The 24,668-nt window shown below is 37.9% G+C and overlaps 1 protein-coding gene across 1 annotated transcript in view; it reads right to left on the minus strand.

Annotated features, from left to right (window-relative positions):
* Positions 1–24,668, minus strand: part of LOC124803008 (ATP-binding cassette sub-family C member Sur) — a 415,616-nt gene that overhangs the window by 257,620 nt on the left and 133,328 nt on the right. The window contains exon 4 of the mRNA XM_047264118.1: positions 17,359–17,508. Within this exon, the coding sequence (XP_047120074.1) occupies positions 17,359–17,508 (150 nt within the window). The remainder of the gene's footprint in view (positions 1–17,358; positions 17,509–24,668) is intronic.

Here is a 24,668-nt window from a genome sequence, read left to right on the forward strand (position 1 = left end):
TTCTGCAGTACAACACATTAGCTTAGTAATTATGTAACTACAGTCTAAGTAAAATTATTTGGGGGCCACAGGTGTTATTAACTATTAATATCTATGTTTCAAAGAGTTAATTTTCAAATTTTATTGCAGTGTTAAGATATATATTTAAAAAAGGAAAATGGTTGGAGCTTCTCTAAAAAAAAATGGGCCAGTAGATATAAGACAACTGTAATGCAGTTCCAAAGCAAAATTTGATGATATTTTAATTGAATCAACTGTGGGTTCTTGGTGAAACATTGTAAATTAACTAAACAAACACTGTTTCTTAGCCTTGTTTCACAATTTATTATTAATGTTATTGCAGAATCTAGGTTTCGGGTTATAAGCCAATTTCCAAGTACATTACTGATTCCCATAGATGATAATGCATAGATAAACATGACGACAAGGAAAAGATAATCCCAACTTCTTAAGGTATTGATCTATAGCTTAATGTACAATTACATTCGATGACCATTTTTTAACAAATTACATACATTATTACATATTCGCCAATTATACAACAGTGACCGGATTAAAATCATGCATAAGCCAAGATACTTTTAATTACAATGGACTGGGGCCCAAAGTTTTGCTTCTATCCTGGAGTTGTGATCTCATCTAAAATAGGTGAATAATTGAATTGGGTTTCCTCGTTTACTAATAGATGTAAGGATATACCCATCCCCACACCCATAATTAAATGAGCAAATCCAGTTCAATTATTCCCCTCTTTTAGATGAGATCACAACCCCAGGATAGAAGCAAAACTTCAGGCCCCAGTCCATTGTAGTTAAAAATATCATGGCTGATGCATAACTTTAATCTGGTCAATGTAGTATAATTGGTGAATGTGTAATAATGTATGTAATTTGTTAAAAAGTGGTCATTGATGTAATTGCACATTAAGTTATAGATCAACACCTTAACAAGCTGAGATTATCTTTGCCTTGTCATCATGTTTATCTGTGCATTATCATCTTTGGGAATCAGTAATGTACTTGAAAATGGGCTTATAACCCGAAACCTAGGTTGTGCAATAACATTGTGAAACAAGGCTAAGAAACAGTGTTTGTTTATTTAATTTATCAGATTTTTTAATTATCTGTCTAATGAAGTTATCACTGCCTGTAGAAAAGCAAAAGCAAACAGAAAAGGCAGATTTAGGACATAGCTCCTTCAAATGATCCTGAGAATATTGTAACTGTTATAAGACAAGAAACCATATCTCTGGGTTGGTGTGCAGGTAACTCCTTTTAACAGAGTAAAAAAGTCTTGCAAAAGGAGCAGATATGGGTAAGGAAGGAGGTTAAGATCTTTCAAATTGCATTTCCAGGGAGACCTAAATGCCTCTGCATTTGATTGGTACTACAGAAATTCAAAATATTACACAAACCCCAGTTAATGAAAGGTTTCAAAATATTTCCCAGTACACTAAGTGCTAGGGCTGGGCAAATGATGCTCACAGCGGAATGGCCCCAAGTTTACTGAATACCCCACAGACCTGGATACATATAAAGTGCTGCTGGAATCATTTCAGGGAACAGCAAGTGATGTAGTATTAATTCCTGTCATTGATGAGTACAGTAGATGCTCCTTTTGTGTTTGTTTGAACTTGAAGTAAGAGTTCTCATATGGCATGCAACATCATTCTTTAATCTGTATCACCTGGTTATAAGCAGAACAGTAAATATATCATTTTATTCTAGCAATTTGTACATTATTTGGTGAACATATGAGTTTGGTAACACATTTTGTGGAAAATTAACTGTGAAATTATGGATTTATTTGATTTCACATTCTGATAACATTAATATTACCTCATAAAGATTTCATTATTTTAACAGCAGTATCCACATTATTGAAGTGTGACATTATTATTTACCATTTTCTGTTGTGTAGTAGCAGTATGAGTGCCACATAGTGTAAAAGCATATTTTCTTATTAACAAACTCTTACACTTGATTTAATTTATTTTTACATTCCCTTCACTTGAGAGTACTTCATACAGAGAAGCAATAATGGGCTTAAAAAAGACCCTACTTCGAGTAGCTTCCAGAAAAATGTTAATGAAGAATAAGTGATGAAATATTGCAGAACCAATATTAAAACACAACATCAATAATAATAAAATGTAATTGGATGGATAAAAAATCCACTCACCAAGCAGCAGCAGAACACACATACAAAATAAGGTTATGATTAGGCAAGGTTCTGGAGCCAGTGGCTCCTTCTTCAGGCAGAAGGGTTGAAGAGGATGGAAAAGGGGAGGGGCAAAGGAAAAGGACTGAAGAGGTCTAGGAAAAGGGGTAGATTTCAGAAAAGTCACCCAGAATCACAGGTCAGGGGAAACTTACCGGATGGGATGAGAAGGAAAGTGCATCCAAGGAAACATTAGGGGCAGATAACAGTGGGATTCTGTAGAAGGTGAGAAGTCTGGTGGAGTGGGAATTGGCTGATGAGACATATAGGTTGCAGATTAGCTGGGTAAGAGCAATAGAGGGCTGTATTTTAAACCATTAAAGAGGCTGGTGTAGAGTAGGATTACATACGGAAACAGGGACTTTCAATGCTAGGCCTTTTGGAGGACTCCAAGGGACGAACAGGTTTCAAAAAATAGAATGTGGGACCTTAGTTTTGATAGTGCAAAAGCATGTTTTCAAAAACAACATATGTAATATGTGATGGCATTCATCATGACAAGAGAAGACAGTTTAAAATGTTAGAAACCATGGGAGTGGCAAAAGAGACAAGCAGAGGGAGGATAAAAGATAAAAAGCCAGAAGAAAAGCAAAGGAAAAAACTCGGAAAAAATCAGAAAAATTCATATGGAATTCATGATAACAGACACTGGCCAACAAGAGGTAATGAATGGGTGAGAATTTCTCACCAGAAAAGTGGTCTATATGGTATGAAAAAAAAATGTTGGAGAAGAAAAAAATCAATTAGGAAAGTTGTGAAAAGAGCCAAATTCTAAAAACTGGGTGAATAGAAAGATAAAGTCATAGAACAAAATGTAAACTATTTAGCTTGGCAGTTAAAGCAATGTAGGAGATGGCAGTAAAAGTCAATCAGAGTGGCTTGGCAAAAAACCAACACAAAAACCTAAAAGAATGATGTATAACCAAGATAAGTGGAGGGTGGGAAAAAAAGTAGCTGTCAAATTTGTAAATAAATTGGTGAAAGATGATCAGGAGAAAGCCCTGCAGTGTAGTGAATTTTAAATTGTTAGAGGCAAATTCATAAATAACAATGGAATTGTTATATTCAACTAAAAATGGACCCATCTACTTGCACATAATTCAGTACAAGAAAAGATGTAGGGGCAAAGAGTTGATTAGTCTTGGTGGCACAGATAAATAAACGAATGGATTAGCACATAAGGTTGAAGACAGACAACAGTTTGAACAAGACAGGTGACAACAAAGACTGACAAGAGTGTTGCATAAGAAGGAGTGATGGTCACATGGGCTAATATAACAATGAAAGCAATCAATTGTTGACAATATAACGTAATTGAATAGATACAAAAATCTATTCACCAAGCGGTGGCAGAGCATACTAATAAAAGAAGGTTATAATTGGCAAGCATTCGCAGCCAGTGGCTTTCCTTCTCATCCCAGCTGGTGAGTCTCCCCTGACCCGCAGTTCTGGGTGATTTTTGCTAAATCTATCCTTTTTTCTAGACCTCTCCAGTTCACTTCCTTCAACTCTCTTCCTCCCCCTTCAATCCTTCTGCCTGAAGAAGGAGCTAGTGGCTCTGAAAGCTCAACTAATTATAAACTTCTTTTATGTGTGTGTTCTGCCGCCAATTGGTGAGTAGATTTTTTTATCTATCCAATTACATTATATTGTCAAAAATTGATTGTTTTCATTCTTATAACATCAATAATAAGATACTTAATTAGTTAGCTGGTTAGTTTCAGTCCACAACAGATAACTTCATGTAGTTAAACACTCGAAACCAAGAAGTGCCATCTGCATTCAACACTACGTAAAAATACGTAGGTATTTTACATCAAAGGCATTATTATTCCAGTTACCATTGCAGTAGATAAATATCACTGAATTTTTCTCTATGTTTTTAATAAATTTTTAAAAGAATCTTATTGATAAATATTCATTCCTCTACGCTGACAAAGCTTTTTCTCATACTTTCTTATTATATTTAAAGTTGTAAGGCAGACATAAATCGACAGTGCATTACTTAGTATGATAACTAAAGGTTATCAGCCTTCATTAATAGCTCAGGGTACCAGTTTCAAAGGTTTCATAAAACTCTTGGCTCCCCAATATAACATTCCGTGAAGGAAAAGTTCAATCAAATGACAGCATTTGCAGGCAAGTGCAACATAAAGGATGATGGGCCCAAGATAGCTGCTGCTGCTCTACTTATGTCATTAATGACATTTTTGACATGTTTAAGCAATGAATTGCATCTATCTGTGAAACGGCATGTGAGCATGTGAGCCTTACACTAAAAATCTTCAAATTCATATATTCTCCCTAATTTCATCTTCATTTGGTGAAACTGTAAACAAATGACAGTTAAATGGTAAGGTCACAAATATTGTAAATAATAATACAATAAACATGAAATATATTTTAGTATAATGATAAGGATAGTTGCTACTCACCATATAGAGGAGATGCTGAGTCTATTTTTGTCAAAGGTCTTGTTCGCTGAAAGCTAACTTTCTGACAGTCTTTTTGTCATGCTTTCTGCAACTCAGCATCTCTGCTGTATGGTGAGTAGCAACTATCCTTTTCATTATATTGTTACATTCCATCCTGGATTTTCCATTGTTTAAGTATATTTCCAGGTACACCATAGGTGTGCAATATTTTCCTTGCTTCACTCATATCTTAAACCTCATGACAAAGTAGACTATATCCAAAATTTCTGAATTTCAAAACATTAAGACGTAAATGTCATCATATTATTTCTTTTTTTTAATTTGTTTTCCAGTTTTGTTTGCTTGCTCAAGGATAAACTAGGAATCATTGGGCATCTATTAGACAACTGGTTCAGGTGATGGAAAAATGGAAATGAGCGTATGGCGTCGTTGGCCGGAAGGCCCCTATTTGGGGAAGTTCGGCCACCAAGTGCAAGTCTTATTTCATTCAACACCACATTGGGCGACTAGCACATCAATGATCAAGATGAAATGACGATGAGGACAACACAACACCCAGTCCATGAGCAGAGAAAACCTCCAACCCAGCCAGGAATCGAACCCCGGCCCATTTGCACGGGAGGCAAGCATGTTACCACCAAGCTAAGCAGGTGGACATTCAGGTGATTTAACAGAGAATGCAGAACAAATGGTGCTTGTAACATTACTGGAACCCTGTATTAAAAAGTTGGGTTTCAGAAGCAGTGAAAAGGTGAAACATAATATCAGCTTCTCATTTCCCCATTTAGGTCCATCATAGGATAGGAAACAGTTTTCTCAAACCACCTGTTGTTTCCATCATTAGTATATCAGTGGCATTCCTCTGTTAAATGATTCACCCTCCTAGAATGCTGTTAACTATGAAGTTCAGCATTGCAATGACCAACATACTGCAAGATCTAGTAATATAGGGGGGAGATCCTTCCACATTGCTCTGCAGATCTTCTGTTACAATTGAGAAAAAAATAAAAGCAGATGCTCACTGTAGATCATTCTGTACCATCTGAACAAATATTATCAAGCACAAAGCTCATACTAAACAGCCAATGCCTGTCTAGAATTATGTACGGGAAGATCGTTTTCTTGAAAACCATTGGTGACTATGACTGGTAGCTCATATTGCATTTTTTATTATGGTTTATATCACAATTCAATTTCTTTGCTAAAAATTGACATACCAAAACATGTACACAATATTCATGTAATATAATAACTTAGGGGTCAATAGCTTGTGGTCTTGTGGTTAATGTTGGTGCCTCTCAATCACAGGGCGCTAAGTTTGATTCTCACGCAGGCCAGGGATTTTCTCGACTTGGAACTGAGTTTGTGCGTGTCCTCAACATTGTTTCATCATCAACATGCAAGTCACTGAAATGGCATCACATAAAAAGACTTGCACCAGACAGCCAAAAATGCAAAAGCACATTTCATTTTATGACTTATGGGAACGTACATGGGTGCAACATCCGCATATATTTCAATTAGTGAACACCCTCTCATTTTCAAGACACAAACAAAAACAGTGATTGCAGTTTATGACAACTTTAGCCATTAGTGAGGAAGGCAATGTCAAACAGGAAAGACAACACTAACTGGAAGTAACTAGCATTACCTCACAACCAAAGATAACCAACATCAGATTTTATCATTCACAAAATGTTAAATTAATAATGAGTGATCAGGTAGTGATCGCTCTGTCCCTCTGTTGTTAGGACAAGGGCAGATCATGATTATAGGCACAATTTCAGCAAAAATCTCCTTATCTATTTATCAGATCACTTCATAGTTTAATCTCAACATCTTTCTCCATACCATTCTCCAGGTAACTGGAAGTGAAAGCCAGAATCTCCCCGTTGTTGTACTCAATCTGATGACTGGAGCCAAGGTAGTGTTCTACTAATGCAAATTGGCTCAGCTGTTGTAAGCCTTTGTGACACTTGTGCTCTATAGGTCAGTCCTCCACAATTCTGATGGTCTGACCAAAGTAAGACATGCCACAACTGCTAGGGATATAGCAGACAATGAGATCATTGTTTACAGACTATATATGTGCCTTTTTCTTAGATGGTGGTAGCAAAACATATTTCAAACTGTGTTTTCTCAATCCAGTCCTGCTGTAAATAGTATCTGTGTAAAGCAATAAAGGTGCAGACTTAGGTGCTGCATCATTATTTTCCTCATTCAGGTGATGCACGGTTGGTCAACAGCACAATGTGTGTCTGATTTGTCTCTCACCTTACCAACTCTGACACAAGGTTACTGCAAGGTGGGCTAACACAGCTGATGAACTTTCAGGTAAGGCAGTGAAATGGGGCCTATAAATCAAGGTATGAAGTATCCCACCATGGTGAGTCAGCATGAAGATACAAATTAGTGTGAGTACACTTCTGATAAATGACAAATCCCAATGTACCATCAGCCTCTTTCTTCATCAGTGCAGCAGTGATGGGAAGGCAATCAATTTTCTCATTTCCATGTTAAAGCAAATATTCGGGTGGATTGAATTGAGATGTTCTAAAAAGCTGTGCAAATTCTCACTACCATGACACCAAATAATAAAAGTATCATCTACTTATCTAAAAAAAGCATGGAGGCTTCTGAGTGACTGACTGTAGGATACATTCCACAAAATCTTCCATAAAAAGAATGGCAGAGGTAGGTGACAAAGGACTTCCCATTATAACTCTCTCTGCTCATAGAACTGGTCATTCAATAAAAAGTAAATGGAGGGCAACACATGTCAAAACAAGTATGTTAATTCAACACCAGACCTAATTTTAATTAAGCATAGTGAATCCCACAGAGAAACGTGAGTGAAGAGAGGTACCATATTAAAACTCAGTAAAATATCAGTCAGTCAAACATTCCTCTGACTGACATGATACCCACTGAATTCCTAATGTGATATACAGCAGATAAGAATTTGCTTGATGCCTTCCTAACAGGCAGCCTCTGCTCCTTCCAAGATCCAGTGAGGCTTAAATTCAAAGAAATAGTATCAACAGAGATATATACCAAATAAATTAATAAAGATGGTATTGATCCTCCATTATACACAAAACAGGTCAGAACACTGTTGGAGGGGGAGGGGGGAGGGGGGGGGGGAGGATGCAAAATTTAAAAGAATGTAAAATACTTTAATGTAAGACACTTTTACCAGTTTCCGCAATGAAACTCTATCGTGAAATGTGACAGAATATCCAAAGAGATTCTGGGTGTATGTAAAGTCCACCAGCAGCAATACATAATCTGTACCTAGGAAGTTTAAATAAAATGCTTTCTGTCACAATTTTTTCATGTTTTATGAAATTACATAATGCATTTCAGACCCTATCAGTCCATCTTCAAATGGAAATCATCTAATACACAGTTTACATTTGCTCTTGAATGAGGTGAAATGCATTTTCCTGTTATGAGAAAGTTAGGTGTTAGGTTTTTCTTTTGTGAATCAAGTGCAGCGATATCTGAGAATCAGTGGGGAAAAAATAACAGTGAAAGACTTACCAAACAAACAAGTAAGAACATTTTTAATCTTTGGAGATCAGTCTCATTTGTTTGATAAGTTTTTTGTTGTTTTCTCCACTGTTTCTGACATACTTCCACACTAATTCACAAAATACGAAACCTATCATCTAACTTTCTCATAACAGGAAAATGCATTTCAACTCACTCAAGAGCAGTTATGTATTAGATGACTTGCACCTGAAGATAGATCCACAAGATCTGAAATTCACTGAGTAATTTAATAAAACGTAAAAAGATTTTGACTGAAGGCATTTTATTCAAACTTCATGTGTATTTAATAAATTCATATTCACAGCTGCAAAATATGGATAAAATAAAAATAAAATACAATCAATACCTTGACTGCAGTATAGCAATGATAATTTTACCAATGACACTGCCACTAAAGCGGAGTTACTAAACACAGCTTTCCAAGATTCCTTCACCACAGAAGACAAAGTAAATGTTCGAGAATTCAAACCAAGAACAGCTGCCAACATGAATACTGTGGTGTCACCGCCAGACACCACACTTGCTAGGTGGTAGATTAAATCGGCCGCGGTCCATTTAGTACATGTCGGACCCGCGTGTCGCCACTGTGTGATCGCAGACCTAGCGCCACCACAAGGCAGGTCTCGTGATACGAACAAGCACTCGCCCCAGTTGTACGGACGGCCTAGCTAGCGACTAGATGTACGAAGCCTTTCTCTCTCATTAGTCGAGAGACAGAATAGCCTTCAGCTAAGTTAATGGCTACGAACTAGCAAGGCGCCATTAGCCTTACAGTGATTGTAATTAAAGTCTCCTGTGTATCGTCAAGAGCGATGTACCACAATGATTGATTAAAGATAAGTATTAATCCAGCTACGTACTTTTCTTCATAGCATTAATTACGTAGCCTGTTCCAGTACTTCACGCCCGTCTGCGTTAGTCTAGCGTGCATTTTCAGCCATCTCTATCTACGAGGTGTTGGCCCAGCTGCCGACACATCAAATACCTCACAACTAAATATCTATGGAGTAGTGAAGCAGCATAAATCACTTAACAAAGGCAAGCCCTCCAGTCACATTATATGCTGATTAGGTTCCTATCAGAGTGTGCTGATTCAATAGCTCCATACTTAGCAATCATATTCAACAGCTCACTCATTGAAAGATCCATACAAAAAGACTGTGAAGCTGCACAAGTTACACTAACACCCGAGAAAGGAAATAGGAGTAATCCACTGAATTAGAGACCCATGTCACTAACATTGATCTGCAGTGGGCTTTTGGAACATATACTGCATTTGAACTTTATAAATTAACGAAAAGAAAATGATTTACTGACAAACAATCAACACAGATTCAGAAAATTTCATTCATTATTCTCATGAAGTAGTGACTGCTATCAACAGGCGATGTTAAATTGATTCCATGTCTTTATATTTCCAGAAGGCTTCTGACACTGTTCATCACACGCAACTTTGAATCAAATTCTGTGCCTATGAAGTATTGTCCCAGTTGTGCAACTGGATTCATGATTTCCTGTCAGAAATGTCACATTGATAGTAATTGATGGAAAGTCATCAAGTCAAACAGAAATCATATCTGGCATTCCCCAAGGAAGTATTATAGCCCTCTGCTGTTCCTAATCTATATAAATGATTTAATAGGCAATCTGAGCAGTCATCTTCAATTTTTTTCAGATAATGCTTTCATTTACCATCTGGTAAAGTCGTCAGATGATCAAAACAACTGAAAAATGTTTTGGACAAGATATCTGTAAGGTACAAACTGTGAAGCCTTCCACATGAGTACAGTACTAAAAAGAATCCACTAAATTTTGGTCATACAGTAAATCACTTAAATCTAAAGGCTGTGAATTCAATTAAATATTTAGGGATTATAATTATGCATAACTTAAGTTGGAATTCTCACATAGTTAATGTGTGGAAAGCTAACCAACAACTGTGTCTTATTGGCAGAACACTTAGAAGATGCAACAGGTCTGCTAAAGAGATTGCCTACTGTATGCTTGTGCATCCTCATCATGAGTTCCACTTTGCAGTGCAGGATCTGCTTCAGATAGGAATGATGGGGCATATCAAAAAAGTTCAAAGAAATGCAGCTCAATTTATATTATTGTGAAGTAGGGGTGAGGGTGTCATGGATGTGATACACGGGTTAGGGTGGCAATCATTAAAACAAAGAATTTTATAGCAGAATCTCTTCACAAAATTTAAATTACCAACTTTCTCCTCCAAAGGGGAAATTATTTTGTTGGTACCCATCTACATAGGGAGAAAGAATCACTGTAATGAAATAAAAGAAATCAGCTCCCACAGAAATTTTTCAGTGTTCGTTTTTCTCCTGCGCTGTTTGAGGGTGGAATGGTAAAGAAATAGCTTGGAGGTGGTTTAGTGAACCCTCTGCCAGGCACTTAATTGTGAATTGACAATTGGTCACGCAGACGCAGATGTGGATACGTACTGACCAACTAGTAAGCTCAAGCAGAGTAGCAAGGTGTTTTGCTACACAGTGTGTTGGCGCACCTATATTAATGTATTACTGGCAATAGAGGAACTGCTTCCTTATGGATCTTCAGATAATCTAAAGGAGACAACACCATACATGTTGAGCTATTTACTTTTCTTCAAGAGAGTGGTAATCTTCCTCTCAATTATTTTTGTCTGGTCAGCACTGAGTCTGTGATGCAATGGTTCAGCTAGTAACCGCTGTGTCTTACGAACGCAACCCCATTTGTCCAGCTCAACCATAGCATCGTTCTTTTCCTCTTGTCCACAGATAACAATATCAGAATCGACACTGAGAAACTGTAAAGCAGAATTCTCACATTCTTTGGCAAACATGCACCCATCAATGTGACATGCTTCTATCCTAGACTCCTCGGTAGCACCCATGATAAGTTAAAATCAACCCCTTTGACAGAACTTACGAAATAAATAACTAGAAAAGCATTTGGGTTCCAATACAAAGTTCAAGCTCTTCTCTAGCATGGATAATGATGTGTCATCCAAAGACTTACTGGTGAGTTGTAATATCACATTACAAGTCAGGGAAACATTTGTTTCTAAATATGCCATCTTTTGGTTTCTGGTTGACATTGCATTGTCCACCAAGGATTTAAGGTGGCATGCAGGGTGAGCTCTCATCTCATTTGTGTTTTGAAAATGACAGGGTGTTCACCTGTCAAAATATAGAAATTTTTCGAGGATGTAACCCAGCTGCATTCTGGTAAGTTATTTGACCAATCAAAAACTTGGAGAGGCCCAAGTTTTACTTCATGCAGTTATCTTCACGTTTCTAAATAAAAATGCATAAATTCATTTCTGGAGTTTGCTTCATCATTTTTACTCTGGATTTTCTAACTGTTTTTCAGCATGCTTAATTTGACTATTAAAGTCCATAACAATTCATCGTATGGGTTGTAAATGTGCATTACAGGCAATGTCCATATAATAGAACAATGTGTAAAATAACTTATTAGCTTTCATTTACAAACACGTTGGAAATATTTTGATAATATAAGGAAAGACATTAATCACAAATTAAATGCATAACAAACAAAATAAAACAGAGAATAAAACTGAAACTTATTTGTGATTTCAAGAATTAACTACTGCATAAGATCCATCTTAGAGTTGGTACCAACAGACACTGTTAGATTGTGGAACTGGAAGAAGCTTGAGCTGGCTCAAAGATTTCTTAAGCTGCCCAGTTCATTCAAGACATGATCAGGCACAGTATTACTTAGGGGGCCCTGTCATCACTTGCAAACATTCGTTAAACAGGCATCTCATCTCCACTTGCTTATTATTAATATTTATAAAATTAAGCAAGTTCCTTTCCTGTAAGTTTATCATGAATGCAACTGTTTTTTACATTAAATTTTGTTTTGAAATTACATGACATTATCATATTTCATTAAAAAAATATTTCCAAGTATCTTTTGATTACTGATTACATTCATCATCACAGTCCAGCAGGAGCTCCTAATATACAGAAAATCATTGTCCTCTTGGCTGAATCTTCATTTTGTGAGGTGTGGAAAAAATTTTGGAAAATAATACCACCATGGACTGAATGAGTGTAACTACATTCTCTGCCAGAATTTCAACTACCTTTCATTTTGCCTTTCCAAAATCCTTCTGACGACTCAGAAAGTGGTATTCCGGTACCCGCCCCTCTGGTCCTTATGCCACACATACTCCCAGTACTTTCCCACATGAGACATATCCCTGTGAAAAACACAGATCCAAGACCATCTCCACGTAGCCATTAAGCACGTCCTGTTGCAGCCTCATCACAAGCATAACCCTTCTGTCAGGGCTGAAAGTCATGTTTTACGAGGGCCGTTCAGAAAGTAACCTCCGGTTGATTTAAAAAAATACACCAAGTTAAATAAAAATGTTTTAATATATACATCTTACAACTACATCTTTGCACTATTTTTCTACATAGTCTCCATAGCGATTGAGGCACTTATCGTATCTCTTCACAAGCTTTGAAATTCCTTCTGCATAAAAATCACCCGCTTGTGCCTGGAGCCAGCCTGTGACCGCATCTTTGAGCTCTTCGTCGTCATCAAACCGCTGTGACCCGAGCCATTTCTTCAAATGCATGAAGAGGTGATAATCACTTGGCGCCAGGTCTGGGCTGTAAGGTGGATGGTTGATAACGTCCCACTTGAAGGACTCAAGAAGGGCCGTTGTTCTGCGAGCAGAGTGAGGACGGGCGTTATCGTGCAAAAAAACGATACCGGAAGTCAGCATACCACGGCGTTTGTTCTGTATAGCCCGTCGTAACTTTTTATTGTTTCACAGTACACGTCTTGATTAATGGTCGTACCACGTTCCATGAATTCAACCAACAACACCCCTTTGGCATCCCAAAACACCGTTGCCATCAGTTTTCTGGCAGAAAAATCTTGCGAGGCTTTTCTTGGTTTGGTAGGCGAATTTGAATGTGCCCACATCTTTGATTGTTCTTTTGTCTCAGGGTTCACGTACTTAATCCAGGTTTCGTCACCGGTCACGATTCTGTTTAACAATGGTTCTCCTTTGTCCTCATAACATGACAGAAAGTCTAATGCAGAGGCCATTCTTTGAGTTTTGTGGTGGTCGGTAAGAATTTTGGGCACCCATCGTGCACAGAACTTACGGTAACCCAATCTTACTGTCACTATCTTGTACAAGAGAGTCTTAGAAATCTGTGGAAAACCGGTAGACAACTCCGACATTGAGAAACGTCGATTTTCACGAACTTTTGCATCAACAGTCTGAACGAGTTCGTCAGTCACCAATGATGGTCTACTACTCCTCTCTTCATCATGAACATTTTCTCGTCCACTTTTAAATAAACGTACCCATTCACGGACAACTCCTTCACTCATAACTCTTGGTCTGTACACGAAACAAAGCTCACGATGAATAGCTGCTGCAGAATATCCTTTGGCTGTAAAAAACCTTATGACAGCACGCACTTCACATTTGGCGGGGTTTTCTATTGCAGCACACATTTCAAACTGCCACAAAAACTAAACTAGCGCAGGTACGACGTTCACTCGACCACGGCTTGATGCTGACTGACCTGTTGAGTGCGTGAAAGCACAGATGGCGTCGCTACTCCCCCCACAACCCGCACTGTGACCAATCGGAGGTTACCTTCTGAACCGCCCTCGTATATCAGTCCTGTTGCACAGCCTTTTATGTAGGTAATACCACATACTAGCTGTTCTGTCAAACGAATTGCCACTGCTGAACGGTGATCAACGGCAAACTTGCACACTCACCCCATAGCAGAAGCAAGAGATGCCACCAAGTACAACAAACCAGAAGCTCCTGTAAAGTTTGGAAGGTAGGAGACGAGATACTGGCAGAAGTAAAGCTGTGAGGACTGGGCGTGAGTCATGCTTCGGTAGCTCAGATGGTAGAGCACTTGCCCGTGAAAGGCAAAGGTCCCGAGTTCGAGTCTCGGTTGGGCACACAGTTTTAATCTGCCAGGAAGTTTCATATCAGCGCACACTCCGCTGCAGAGTGAAAATCTAAGAGTTGCTAATGTCCAGCAGCAGCAACCTCGCAAGCTTTGCACCTGAATGTACCTAGCTTCACACTCCACATGCAAATGTTCAGTCTCTGCCAGCTCATTTCAGAGAATTCTGTCATATATGAGGTGTTTCACAATTGTGTTACATGCTTCTAGAAGCTGTAGAGGGGAATTAGTGGATCACGTTTTACACAGGAACCCAAGTCTGGAGATGTCATACAATGACGCTGCAGAGCATCAAAGTTATAGGCACTGGCACTGGTAAATGTATGTATGTACAGAGTGGTTCCATGATGATCTCCCAAAGGTTCGAGGATGATGGAAATGGATAAATGTATCAGTTTTAGGTAACGATCCTTGGTATGGAAATAAACAAGTTGAAAGATACAAGTGAAAATCATTCTGGTCCCTCTGACAGCAGAATACATGCACTGGTACTGCTGTTGTTAAGAATGTAGGGATACAACTTTCAGAGCAGTAATATCAACTAAGACAGGCACAAATGTCTAAAACATGGGCTCTAAAATGCATACCCGAGGAGCTATGGGCTCTTTTTGATATTTACTAGTGTGAAACATATCTCCTCTATTGAGCAAGTGCTCATCGCTCTTAAGGTATGCATTTTAGAGCCCATGTTTATGAGACATTTTTTCTTGTTTTGATCCATACTATCACTCGAAAGTTGTCTGAGTAACAGTCTTAGCAACAACAGTAATGGTACATGTATTCCACAATAAGAAGTGTCAGAATGGTTTTTGCTTATAACTTTTGACTTGTTTGTATCCAGTACAGGGACCCTTGCCTCAAATTACTACATTTATCCTTCTCCATCATCCTTGAAAGTTTGTAACATCATCATGGAATCACCTTATATATACACACATTTACAGGCCCCAGTGCCTATAACTTTGATGCTTGGGAGCGCTGTTGAATGACATTTCTGGACATGGGTTACTACATAAAACTTGATCTACTAAGTCCCCTATTGTAGTGTATAACATGAATTATGAAACACCCTCTATTTAAAGTCATACACATCCATGAATACTTCTGTCAGAAATCTGGCTCAAAACAAGTATTCCCATAAGTTTGGTAATTTAGACAGCTACATCTTTCTGAAACATGACAGATGTTACAGAAGAGGGGAACAAATAAGGGCATTCATATGCTGTGATTTATCAACTACTAAGCTGCACACATCCAACAATAATGAAGATAAACAAGTGGAATATATTTTCATAGAGATCAAATCCCTTAACAGAAAGTTTCTGATATGTGTCCTCTTCCAACCCTCTAAAGTAGGCAAGTTTGCTTGCTTTGAAACTACTCTTTCAAGCCTCAAATCTACATATGAGCATATAATTATACCTCGTGACACTAACATAAATTTTCCAGACAATAGTCCCCCCAGTGTGAAATCTAAGCAGACGACTTTTTCTTAAAATGTGTCACTATTTCAGCTTGCTCCTACCTATCATAAAACAGCAGTCACTTTCTCATAGATATATTTGCAGCAAAATCCCCAAATAGAGTAATTCGTACCTCTCAGATATCTGCACCTGGCATGTCTGCCCATGACATAATTTTCATGATGCACTCACTAGAATGTCCCAGAAAGAAGCCACAGTTGGCTATATACCAAGACTTCAAACACATTAATTTATCTGAATTGGCAAGAAATAGTTTGTGGAATGTCTTATATTCCCTTCTCAAACATAAACAAGAAACTTCATGGATTTACTAACAAACTTATTCAACTATATGAAAAATATGCTCCCCTAAAGACAGGAATAGTAAGAAGGAAACCTGCATCTTGGCTAACTGAAGAATTACAACAGCTCATGATTCTCAGAGACATTGTATATTGGGCATTCAAACTGCATCCCATGCCTTAAAATCTTATTGTTTACAAACAAAAGCAGAACAGAGCCAGTCCAGCTGTGAGAAATGCAAAATTCCGGCATGCACATACATTAACCAACCACAGAAATAGATTAGCTATCCTGTGGAAAAACCTATGTGGTCTTGGTACAGCCAAGGTAAAACCTGCAACTGATCCCATTGTCCCAGCTGAAGAACTGAACCGGTAATTCACATTACCTACAACCATAAATGAACCACAAATCAGAGACTCATTGACTACTTCATGAGGATAAATGATTGTAGCCATAGAAAATTCTATCTAAAGCATATTACTTGCACTACAATCATAAAATGCCATCATGCATATCAGATCAGCTTCTATTGTACACATTGGCATCACAGTCCAAATTGTAAAGCTTATTATTGACCCATTTCTGTCCACTATAACAGTTATCTCCAACCACTTCTTAAACACAAGTGTTTTCCCTGATTTTGTGTCAGTATAATACCAGAAATAAAGAAAAAAATGACATCAGCAGCCACAGAACAGCACTCTACAAATAGCATCCATAAAATGCAGGATTAAGATTAGGCACAATACACTGTTCAGTATAATTATGACTCTTTCCACAATGAGGCTAAGTTTCATCTTACATAATTCCCTTTTAGAAACCCTTTTTACACATTAGAAGAATAGCATACATACATGTGGAATAAGAAATGCTTTGCAAAAATATGTGAACAGAGTTTAGTAAACCATTTATTTGTAATCTTACCATATGTTAATCAATATTGTATTTTGAAGTATGTATTATTGTGTTATGTATCAAAAATTGAAACCTTTGTTGTTTTTGTACAAGTGAAACAAATCATTCAATGTTGAATAAAGTGTTGTTATTATTATTATGTCTCAATGGTACAGTGACTTTTTACCTTTACTCCTACCATTATTTATGGCTAGTAATAAATTGTACTCTGCCTGCTGTAATTTTAATTTTGCTGGTGCAATTTAACAATTAGAAAGTCATTGGTTGAAAAAAATGTAATTTGTAAATGGTTTCTTAAAATTTAAGGTACTCAGTAAATTTAATAAATGTATTACACATAACCAATGAACATTTTATGGTGTTGGAGGGTACTTTATTAATAATAGGTACTGTTTGTACATTATAAAACTATAGTTACTATGGTTATCAAAGGAAGCACTTGAAAAAAATAACTATTAAAGTTACCTCAGAATAAATTCATACCTGTAATGCATTTTTCAGTCGTATTCCTTCAATGTTAACAATGTGAGTTGAACATTGTGATAAAGTACCTTGAGCAATTGCCGCTATGAAAACAATACATCCCATAATGTACCCATTTCTCACAAAGTCATCCCATGTAGGAAAATAAATCTGCAAAATATAGATAGGGACAATTAGTGATTGCAATGCTGGCATTGAATGTCAACATATTATTTTTTCCCACACATCATACAAATTGCTGTTCATACCACATTCTACATTCTTTCACAAAAATCTTTGGTAAGCTGGCAGCATCAGATTATTGACTAATCATGTGCTTTCAAGAATACATACATTTGTAACTAATTAGCTTATCCAAACCAAGTTCATGGAATAAGAGTTTAATGTCAGTTTTCTTTATCAAAAACATCAAACAAGAATTATTCAAATTTTAATTTACTAGTGTGTACTTTTGTGCGAATGTTTTAATCTCCAAATGTTAATAGCCTTGGGAAATATAACAGATCTTCTCTGCTAGGCACCATGCTAAGAACTTCTTGCAGTTTCACTGGTTACAGGAGGGACACTGGGAGTAGGGGGAGATTCCACCCATACTGACATCCAGCCAATGTGCTATGATGCCAGCCTTTATCAGTTGGCCTCATTATTATTTTTTTACATGACTTTCTTATGGGAAGAAAAAACAAAAAAAAAAAGATAATACTGGACTGACATTTGCCTGATTTAGAGTCACTGACACCATCTTCATGTTGTAGAAACATGGCAAGTTTGGTGTCTGTTTCTTCCGGTAGAGCCTCAACAGCTATTGTCAAAACTGCTTTATATGGGCACTTTCAAATCAGTTAGCTACCTCCCTAGAAGCTAACTTCCAGCTCTCAGTTAGCTCTACAAATCATATTTATTTTGAACACACCGACCATCAATGGTGACTGCATTCAGAGAGCTGTTACCTATCTACATCATTGGTGCCACAGAGTCATTCCTCTACTGCCTTGGCAGGCTAAGCACTGCATTTAGATTGGGAAGCAGGAGATACTCATTTATGCTTATAATTTTGCCAGACATTTGACTTATCTACCACTTCTTTAACACAGTCCAACTATAAGCATTTTCTGTCTTATTGGGGAGGAGTCCAAATATGAAAGTGGCTATGCTATACACCAGCTGTATAGCAAGATGACACTCAGTACAAATGTATATAACGAACACAGAGAACGCAAAAACATGTCCAAAAAAAAAAAAAAAAAAAAAAAAAAAAAAAAAAAAAAAAAAAAAAAAACCTTATGACATGTTCACATGATGTCCTCATTATTATTTCCTAAAAGTGCATGAATGGTGGTGAGACTGCTACTAGTCAACAAAACACTGGATACACATGCTAAGCCTGAGAATGTGAACACCAGAGATATGTATGCTCTGCAAAGTAGAAGAGGCTGATAACAGCAGAACACAGCAATGGAACCATGTATTGTGGAATACATCAGTCATTACACTTGTTGAAAATGAGACTCTGCAGTAAATGACCTGTATATGTCCCTTTCCTGGATGCAACTGTCTCATTGCTTATGACTGCAGTGGATAGGCCATTGTAAGTGTATCATGGAACAATGGAAAGAAGTTATTTTTTCAAATGAACTATTCATCACACTGATAGTCATCTCAGCATACACTGTCTTCCATGAATGCTTGCTCAGAGCTTACACCAATGGATAAACACAAACCAGTTACAATAGCATTATGCAATGGAGAAGATGTGGCTGCCACTGGATATGTCATAAAAGCAGTGTACCACATCAGTTTTATTGTTGAGCATTTGAAGTACTCCATAGCTAATATATTTCCCTCTGAATGTAACAAGAACTCTGAAGCCTCCCCCTTCATCTTTAATTCATCCTTACACCAAGTGGGGTCCCCCCCCCCCCCCCTGTTTCACACCTGAGTAACCTGCCACTCTCTTCTGTCCTACCCCTCTTTCGTCCCTGAGGAAGGAACAAGCCGACTTTGGAATTTGCCTTTGTGTGAGACCATGTGTATGAGGTTCGTGTGCTGGTATGAAGTGTTATTGTTTGAATTGCTTCTGCATAATCTTCCATTGATTGTATCAATACCAGTTTGTATTGTGATATACTGTGAAATTTCAAACATTCATGAGTGTCGCAATAAACTCGTACTGTTATCACCAATTATAGGTCTAAACTTAATTGTGCTCTTTTAAAATTTTTGAGAACAGTAGGCCTATCCTCATTCAGAATGAACGTTCTCGAATTTTGTTGTACAACTATATGAGAAATATGTATTTTTGAGAATTTTCAGATGCTTACAAGACTATATTTTCATAAGTGACCAGTACAAGTGTTTTGGATACATAACTTATTTCGTAGCAAATCAGTGTTTGTGGTTAACAGTACTGCCAAAGAATAGATTACCCCTGAATTTAATCATATATCAATGCATCTAAACATGCATTACTGAGAATTTTTTGAAGCTACCATTGTCCTTCGCATAGTCTACGAGCAATCTGTAGTAAATCAGCATTTAGTTACTTTAGCAGATATTCTAACATATTGTGTTACATCTAGTTTTCCGTTAAAGAGGAGTAGCCCTAAATATTATCTGAATTTATCATAAATTAACTCTGTTTTCAAATTTGCTAACAACTATAATTAATCTCAAAATGTTTTTGGAAATGTGATTTTTAGCACGGGTTTTTGTGTTGCCTTAATAGAAATCTCATTTTGGGTATTTGCTTCAATTCTAACAGGGAATTAGCAACTTTTTAGCTCAACAGATTAAAAGATAAACAGTGGGCTTAATTTAAAGTTATTTGTTCACTGTCTTGTAATCCATTGTACAGCCAAAATGCAGCCCCACTGCGAATGTTGTTCATGAACATGAGATGAGTTGGTTGAATTAGTAGGCAGCTGGAAATCACCCTGACTACTGTCAAATGATTGGCAGCTGCTAAGAATTGATGTGTTGGAAGAGCTGTTGAGAGTTGTATACCTGTGATACTGTATTCTGTCTCCACTGGATAAAGTATATGATCTGTCATTATTCATCCACTTGGGGGACTCAGGGTGTTGTACTGATCCCCCAAACCAATAAGTTTGAAGTGCTATCTTTCACTGAAACTGAAACTGAGCCAGTGGGACTCACTTCACCTGTTCTGGGGCAACCTGTTTTGTCCAGTGTCAAGAGGAGGCAAATGCAAAAGGGTAGGGGTCTATTAATTGCCAGCAGTTCAAACATACAGTGAATGATGGTACCCCTTAGGGAAATGACAGCAAGGGACAGGAAAGGATACCAGGTGCACTCAGTGTGTATGCACATGTTCAGGAGACTATTCTAGCAGCCACTGAGAGAATAGGGTGCAACCAACTGCAGATTGCGGTGCATGTTGGAACAAATGATGCCTGTCATCTAGGCTCTGAGGTCATACTTGGGTGATTCCAGCAACTGGCAGAGAAGGTTGAGAAGACCAGTCTTGTGCATTGAGTTTCAATGAAGCTCAAATTTGCAGCATGTTCCCCGGAACTGATCATGGCCCTTTGGTTCTGAGGTCAGTGGAAGGACTGAACCAGAGGCTTCAAAGTTTCTGTGACAAGATAGGCTGTGACTTCCTGGCCTTGCGCCATACTTGCGCCTGGACTTGCGCCCCCTAAATAGGTCAGGTATGCACCACACATCAGAGGCTGCAATTCAGGTAGCTGACTGTGTGTGGGGTGCACGCAAGATTAGTCAACAATCCATCCAATAGAGATAACAGTAGCTGACGGAAGCCCAGAAGTATCAGTGTAAGATTGAAAGAAATGCCTCCAGCAGGTGAGAGCATTAAAATCCTAATGGTAAACTGCCGAAGTATTCGCAACAAAGTGTCAGAGTTTTAAGCACTCATGAAAAGCGGTGAAGTTCACATACTATTAGATCACAAAGCTGGTTGAAACCTGAAGTTGATAGCAGTGAGATTTTTGGGGAAAATCTAAGTGTATATCAAAAAGATAGGAAAATGAGAAATGGAGATGGTGTATTTGATGCAGCAGACAAGTCACTGAAATCCATTGGTATTGAAATTGAAGCTGCATGTGAGATAGTTTGTGCAAGACTCAGTATCAGGGTTGGGCATAAAATGATAATTGGATCCTGTCACCTACCAGATCCACCTACTGATGTAACTGAAAACTTTAGAGAAAACCTCATTTCACTTGTACTTAAATTCCCCAATCATATTGTGATCATTGGAGGAAACTTAAATGATCCAACAATTAACTGGGAAAATTACTGTTCTGTTAGTGCTTGGCATGAAAAGACACCCTGTGAAGCATTAATAAATGACTTCTCTGAAAGTTACCCGTTGTTGTTGTTGTGGTCTTCAGTCCTGAGACTGGTTTGATGCAGCTCTCCATGCTACTCTATCCTGTGCAAGCTGCTTCATCTCCCAGTATGTACTGCAGCCTACATCCTTCTGAATCTGCTTAATGTACTCATCTCTTGGTCTCCCTCTATGATTTTTACCCTTCACGCTGCCCTCCAATACTAAATTGGTGATCCTTTGATGCCTCAAAACATGTCCCACCAACCGATCCCTTCTTCTATTCAAGTTGTGAAATGATCTCCTCTTCTCCCCAATTCTATTCAATACCTCCTCGTTGGTTATGTGATCTACCCATCTAATCTTCAGGATTCTTCTGTAGCACCACATTTTGAAAGCTTCTATTCTCTTCTTGTCCAAACTATGTATCGTCCATGTTTCACTTCCATACATGGCTACACTCCATACAAATACTCTCAGAAACGACTTCCTGACACTTAACTCTACACTTGATGTTAATAAATTTCTCTTCTTCAGAAACGCTTCCCTTGCCATTGCCGGTCTACATTTTATAAACTCTCTACTTCGACCATCATCATTTATTTTGCTCCCTAAATAACAAAACTCCTTTACTACTTTAAGTGTCTCATTCCCTAATCTAATTCCCTCAGCCTCACCTGAGTTAACTTGACTATATTCCATTATCCTAGTTTTGCTTTTGTTGATGTTCATCTTATATCCTCCTTTTAAGACACTGTCCAATCCATTCAACTGCTTTTCCAAGTCATTTGCTGTCTCTGACAGAAGTACAATGTCATCAGTGAACCTTAAAGTTTTTGTTTCTTCTCCATGGATTTTAATACCTACCCCAAATTTTTCTTTTGTTTCCTTTATTGCTTGCTCAGTATACAGATTGAATAACATCGGGGAGAGGCTACAACCCTGTCTCAATCCCTTCCCAACCACTGCTTCCCTTTCATGCCCCTCGACTCTTATAACTGCCTTCTGGTTTCTGTACAAATTGTAAATAGCCTTTCGCTCCATGTATTTTATCCCTGTCACCTTCAGAATTTGAAAGAGAGTATTCCAGTCAACATTGTCAAAAGCTTTCTCTAAGTCTACAAATGCTAGAAATGTAGGTTTGCCTTTTCTTAATCTAGCTTCTAAGATAAGTTGTAGGGTCAGTATTGCCTCACATGTTCCAATATTTCTACGGAATCCAAACTGATCTTCGCCGAGGTCGGCTTCTACCAGTTTTTCCATTCGTTTGTAAAGAATTTGTGTTAGTATTTTGCAGCCGTGACTTATTAAATTGACACTTCGGTAATTTTCACATTTGTAAACACCTGCTTTCTTTGTGATTGCAATTATTATATCCTTCTTGAAGTCTGTGGGTATTTCGCCTGCCTCATACAGTTTGCTCACCAGATGGTAGAGTTTTGTCAGGACTGGCTCTCCCAAGGCTGTCGGTAGTTCTAATGGAATGTTGTCTACTCCTGGGACCTTGTTTTGACTTATGTCTTTTAGTGCTCTGTCAAACTCTCACACAATATCATATCACCCATTTCATCTTCATCTACATCCTCTTCCATTTGCATAATATTGCGCTCAAGTACCTCGCCCTTGTATAGACCCTCTATATACTCCTTCCACCTTTCTGCTTTCCCTTCTTTGCTTAGGACTGGGTTTCCATCTGATCTCTTGATATTCATACAAGTCGTTCTCTTTTCTCCAAAGGTCTCTTTAATTTTCCTGTAGGCAGTATCTATCTTACCCCTAGTGAGATAAGCCTCTACATCCTAACATTTGTCCTTTAGTCATGCCTGCTTAGCCATTTTTCACTTCCTGTCGATCTCATTTTTGAGACTTTTGTATTCCTTTTTGCCTGCTTCATTTGCTGCATCTTTATACTTTCTCCTTTCATCAATTAAATTCAATATTTCTTCTGTCACCCAAGGATTTCTACTAGCCCTCATCTTTTTACCTACTTGATCCTCTGCTGCCTTCACTATTTCATCCCTCAAAGCTACCCATTCTTCTTCTACTGTATTTCTTTCCTCCATTCTTGTCAATTGTTCCCTTATGCTCTCCCTGAAACTCTGTACAACCTCTGGTTTAGTCAGTTTATGCAGGTCCTATCTCTTTAAATTCCCACCTTTTTGCAGTTTCTTCAGTTTTAATTTACAGTTCATAACCTATAGATTGTGGTCAGAGTCCACATCTACCCCTGGAAATGTCTTACAATTTAAAACCTGGTTCCTAAATCTCTGTCTTACCATTATATAACCTATCTGAAACCTGTCAGTATCTCCAGGCTTCTTCCACGTGTACAACCTTCTTTTGTGATTCTTGAACCACGTGTTAGCTATGATTAAGTTATGCTCTGTGCAAAATTCTACCAGGCGGATTCCTCTTTCATTCCTTACCCCCAATCCATAGTCACCTACTACGTTTCCTTCTCTTCCTTTTCCTACTACCGAATTCCAGTCACCCATTACTATTAAATTTTCGTTTCCCTTCACTATTTGAATAATTTCTTTTATCTCCTCATACATTTCTTCAATTTCTTCATCATCTGCAGAGCTAGTTGGCATATAAACTTGTACTACTGTAGTAGGTCTGGGCTTCGTGTCTATCTTGGCCACAATAATGCATTCATTATGCTGTTTGGGGTAGCTTACCTGTACTCCTATTTTTTTTATTCATTATTAAACCTACTCCTGCATTACCCCTATTTGATTTTGTATTTATAACCCTGTATTCACCTCACCAAAAGTCTTGTTCCTCCTGTCACTGAACTTCGCTGATTCCCATTATATCTAACTTTAACATAACCATTTCCCTTTTTAAATTTTCTAACTTACCTGCCTGATTAAGGGACCTGACATTCCATGTTCCGATCTGTAGAACACCAGTTTCCTTCCTCCTGATAACGACGTGTTCCTGAGTAGTCCCCGCCCGGAGATCCGAATGGGGGACTATTTTACCTGTGGAATATTTT

The sequence above is a fragment of the Schistocerca piceifrons genome, chromosome 1 (assembly GCF_021461385.2).
Source record: "Schistocerca piceifrons isolate TAMUIC-IGC-003096 chromosome 1, iqSchPice1.1, whole genome shotgun sequence".
Classification (NCBI taxonomy): Eukaryota; Metazoa; Arthropoda; class Insecta; order Orthoptera; family Acrididae; genus Schistocerca; species Schistocerca piceifrons.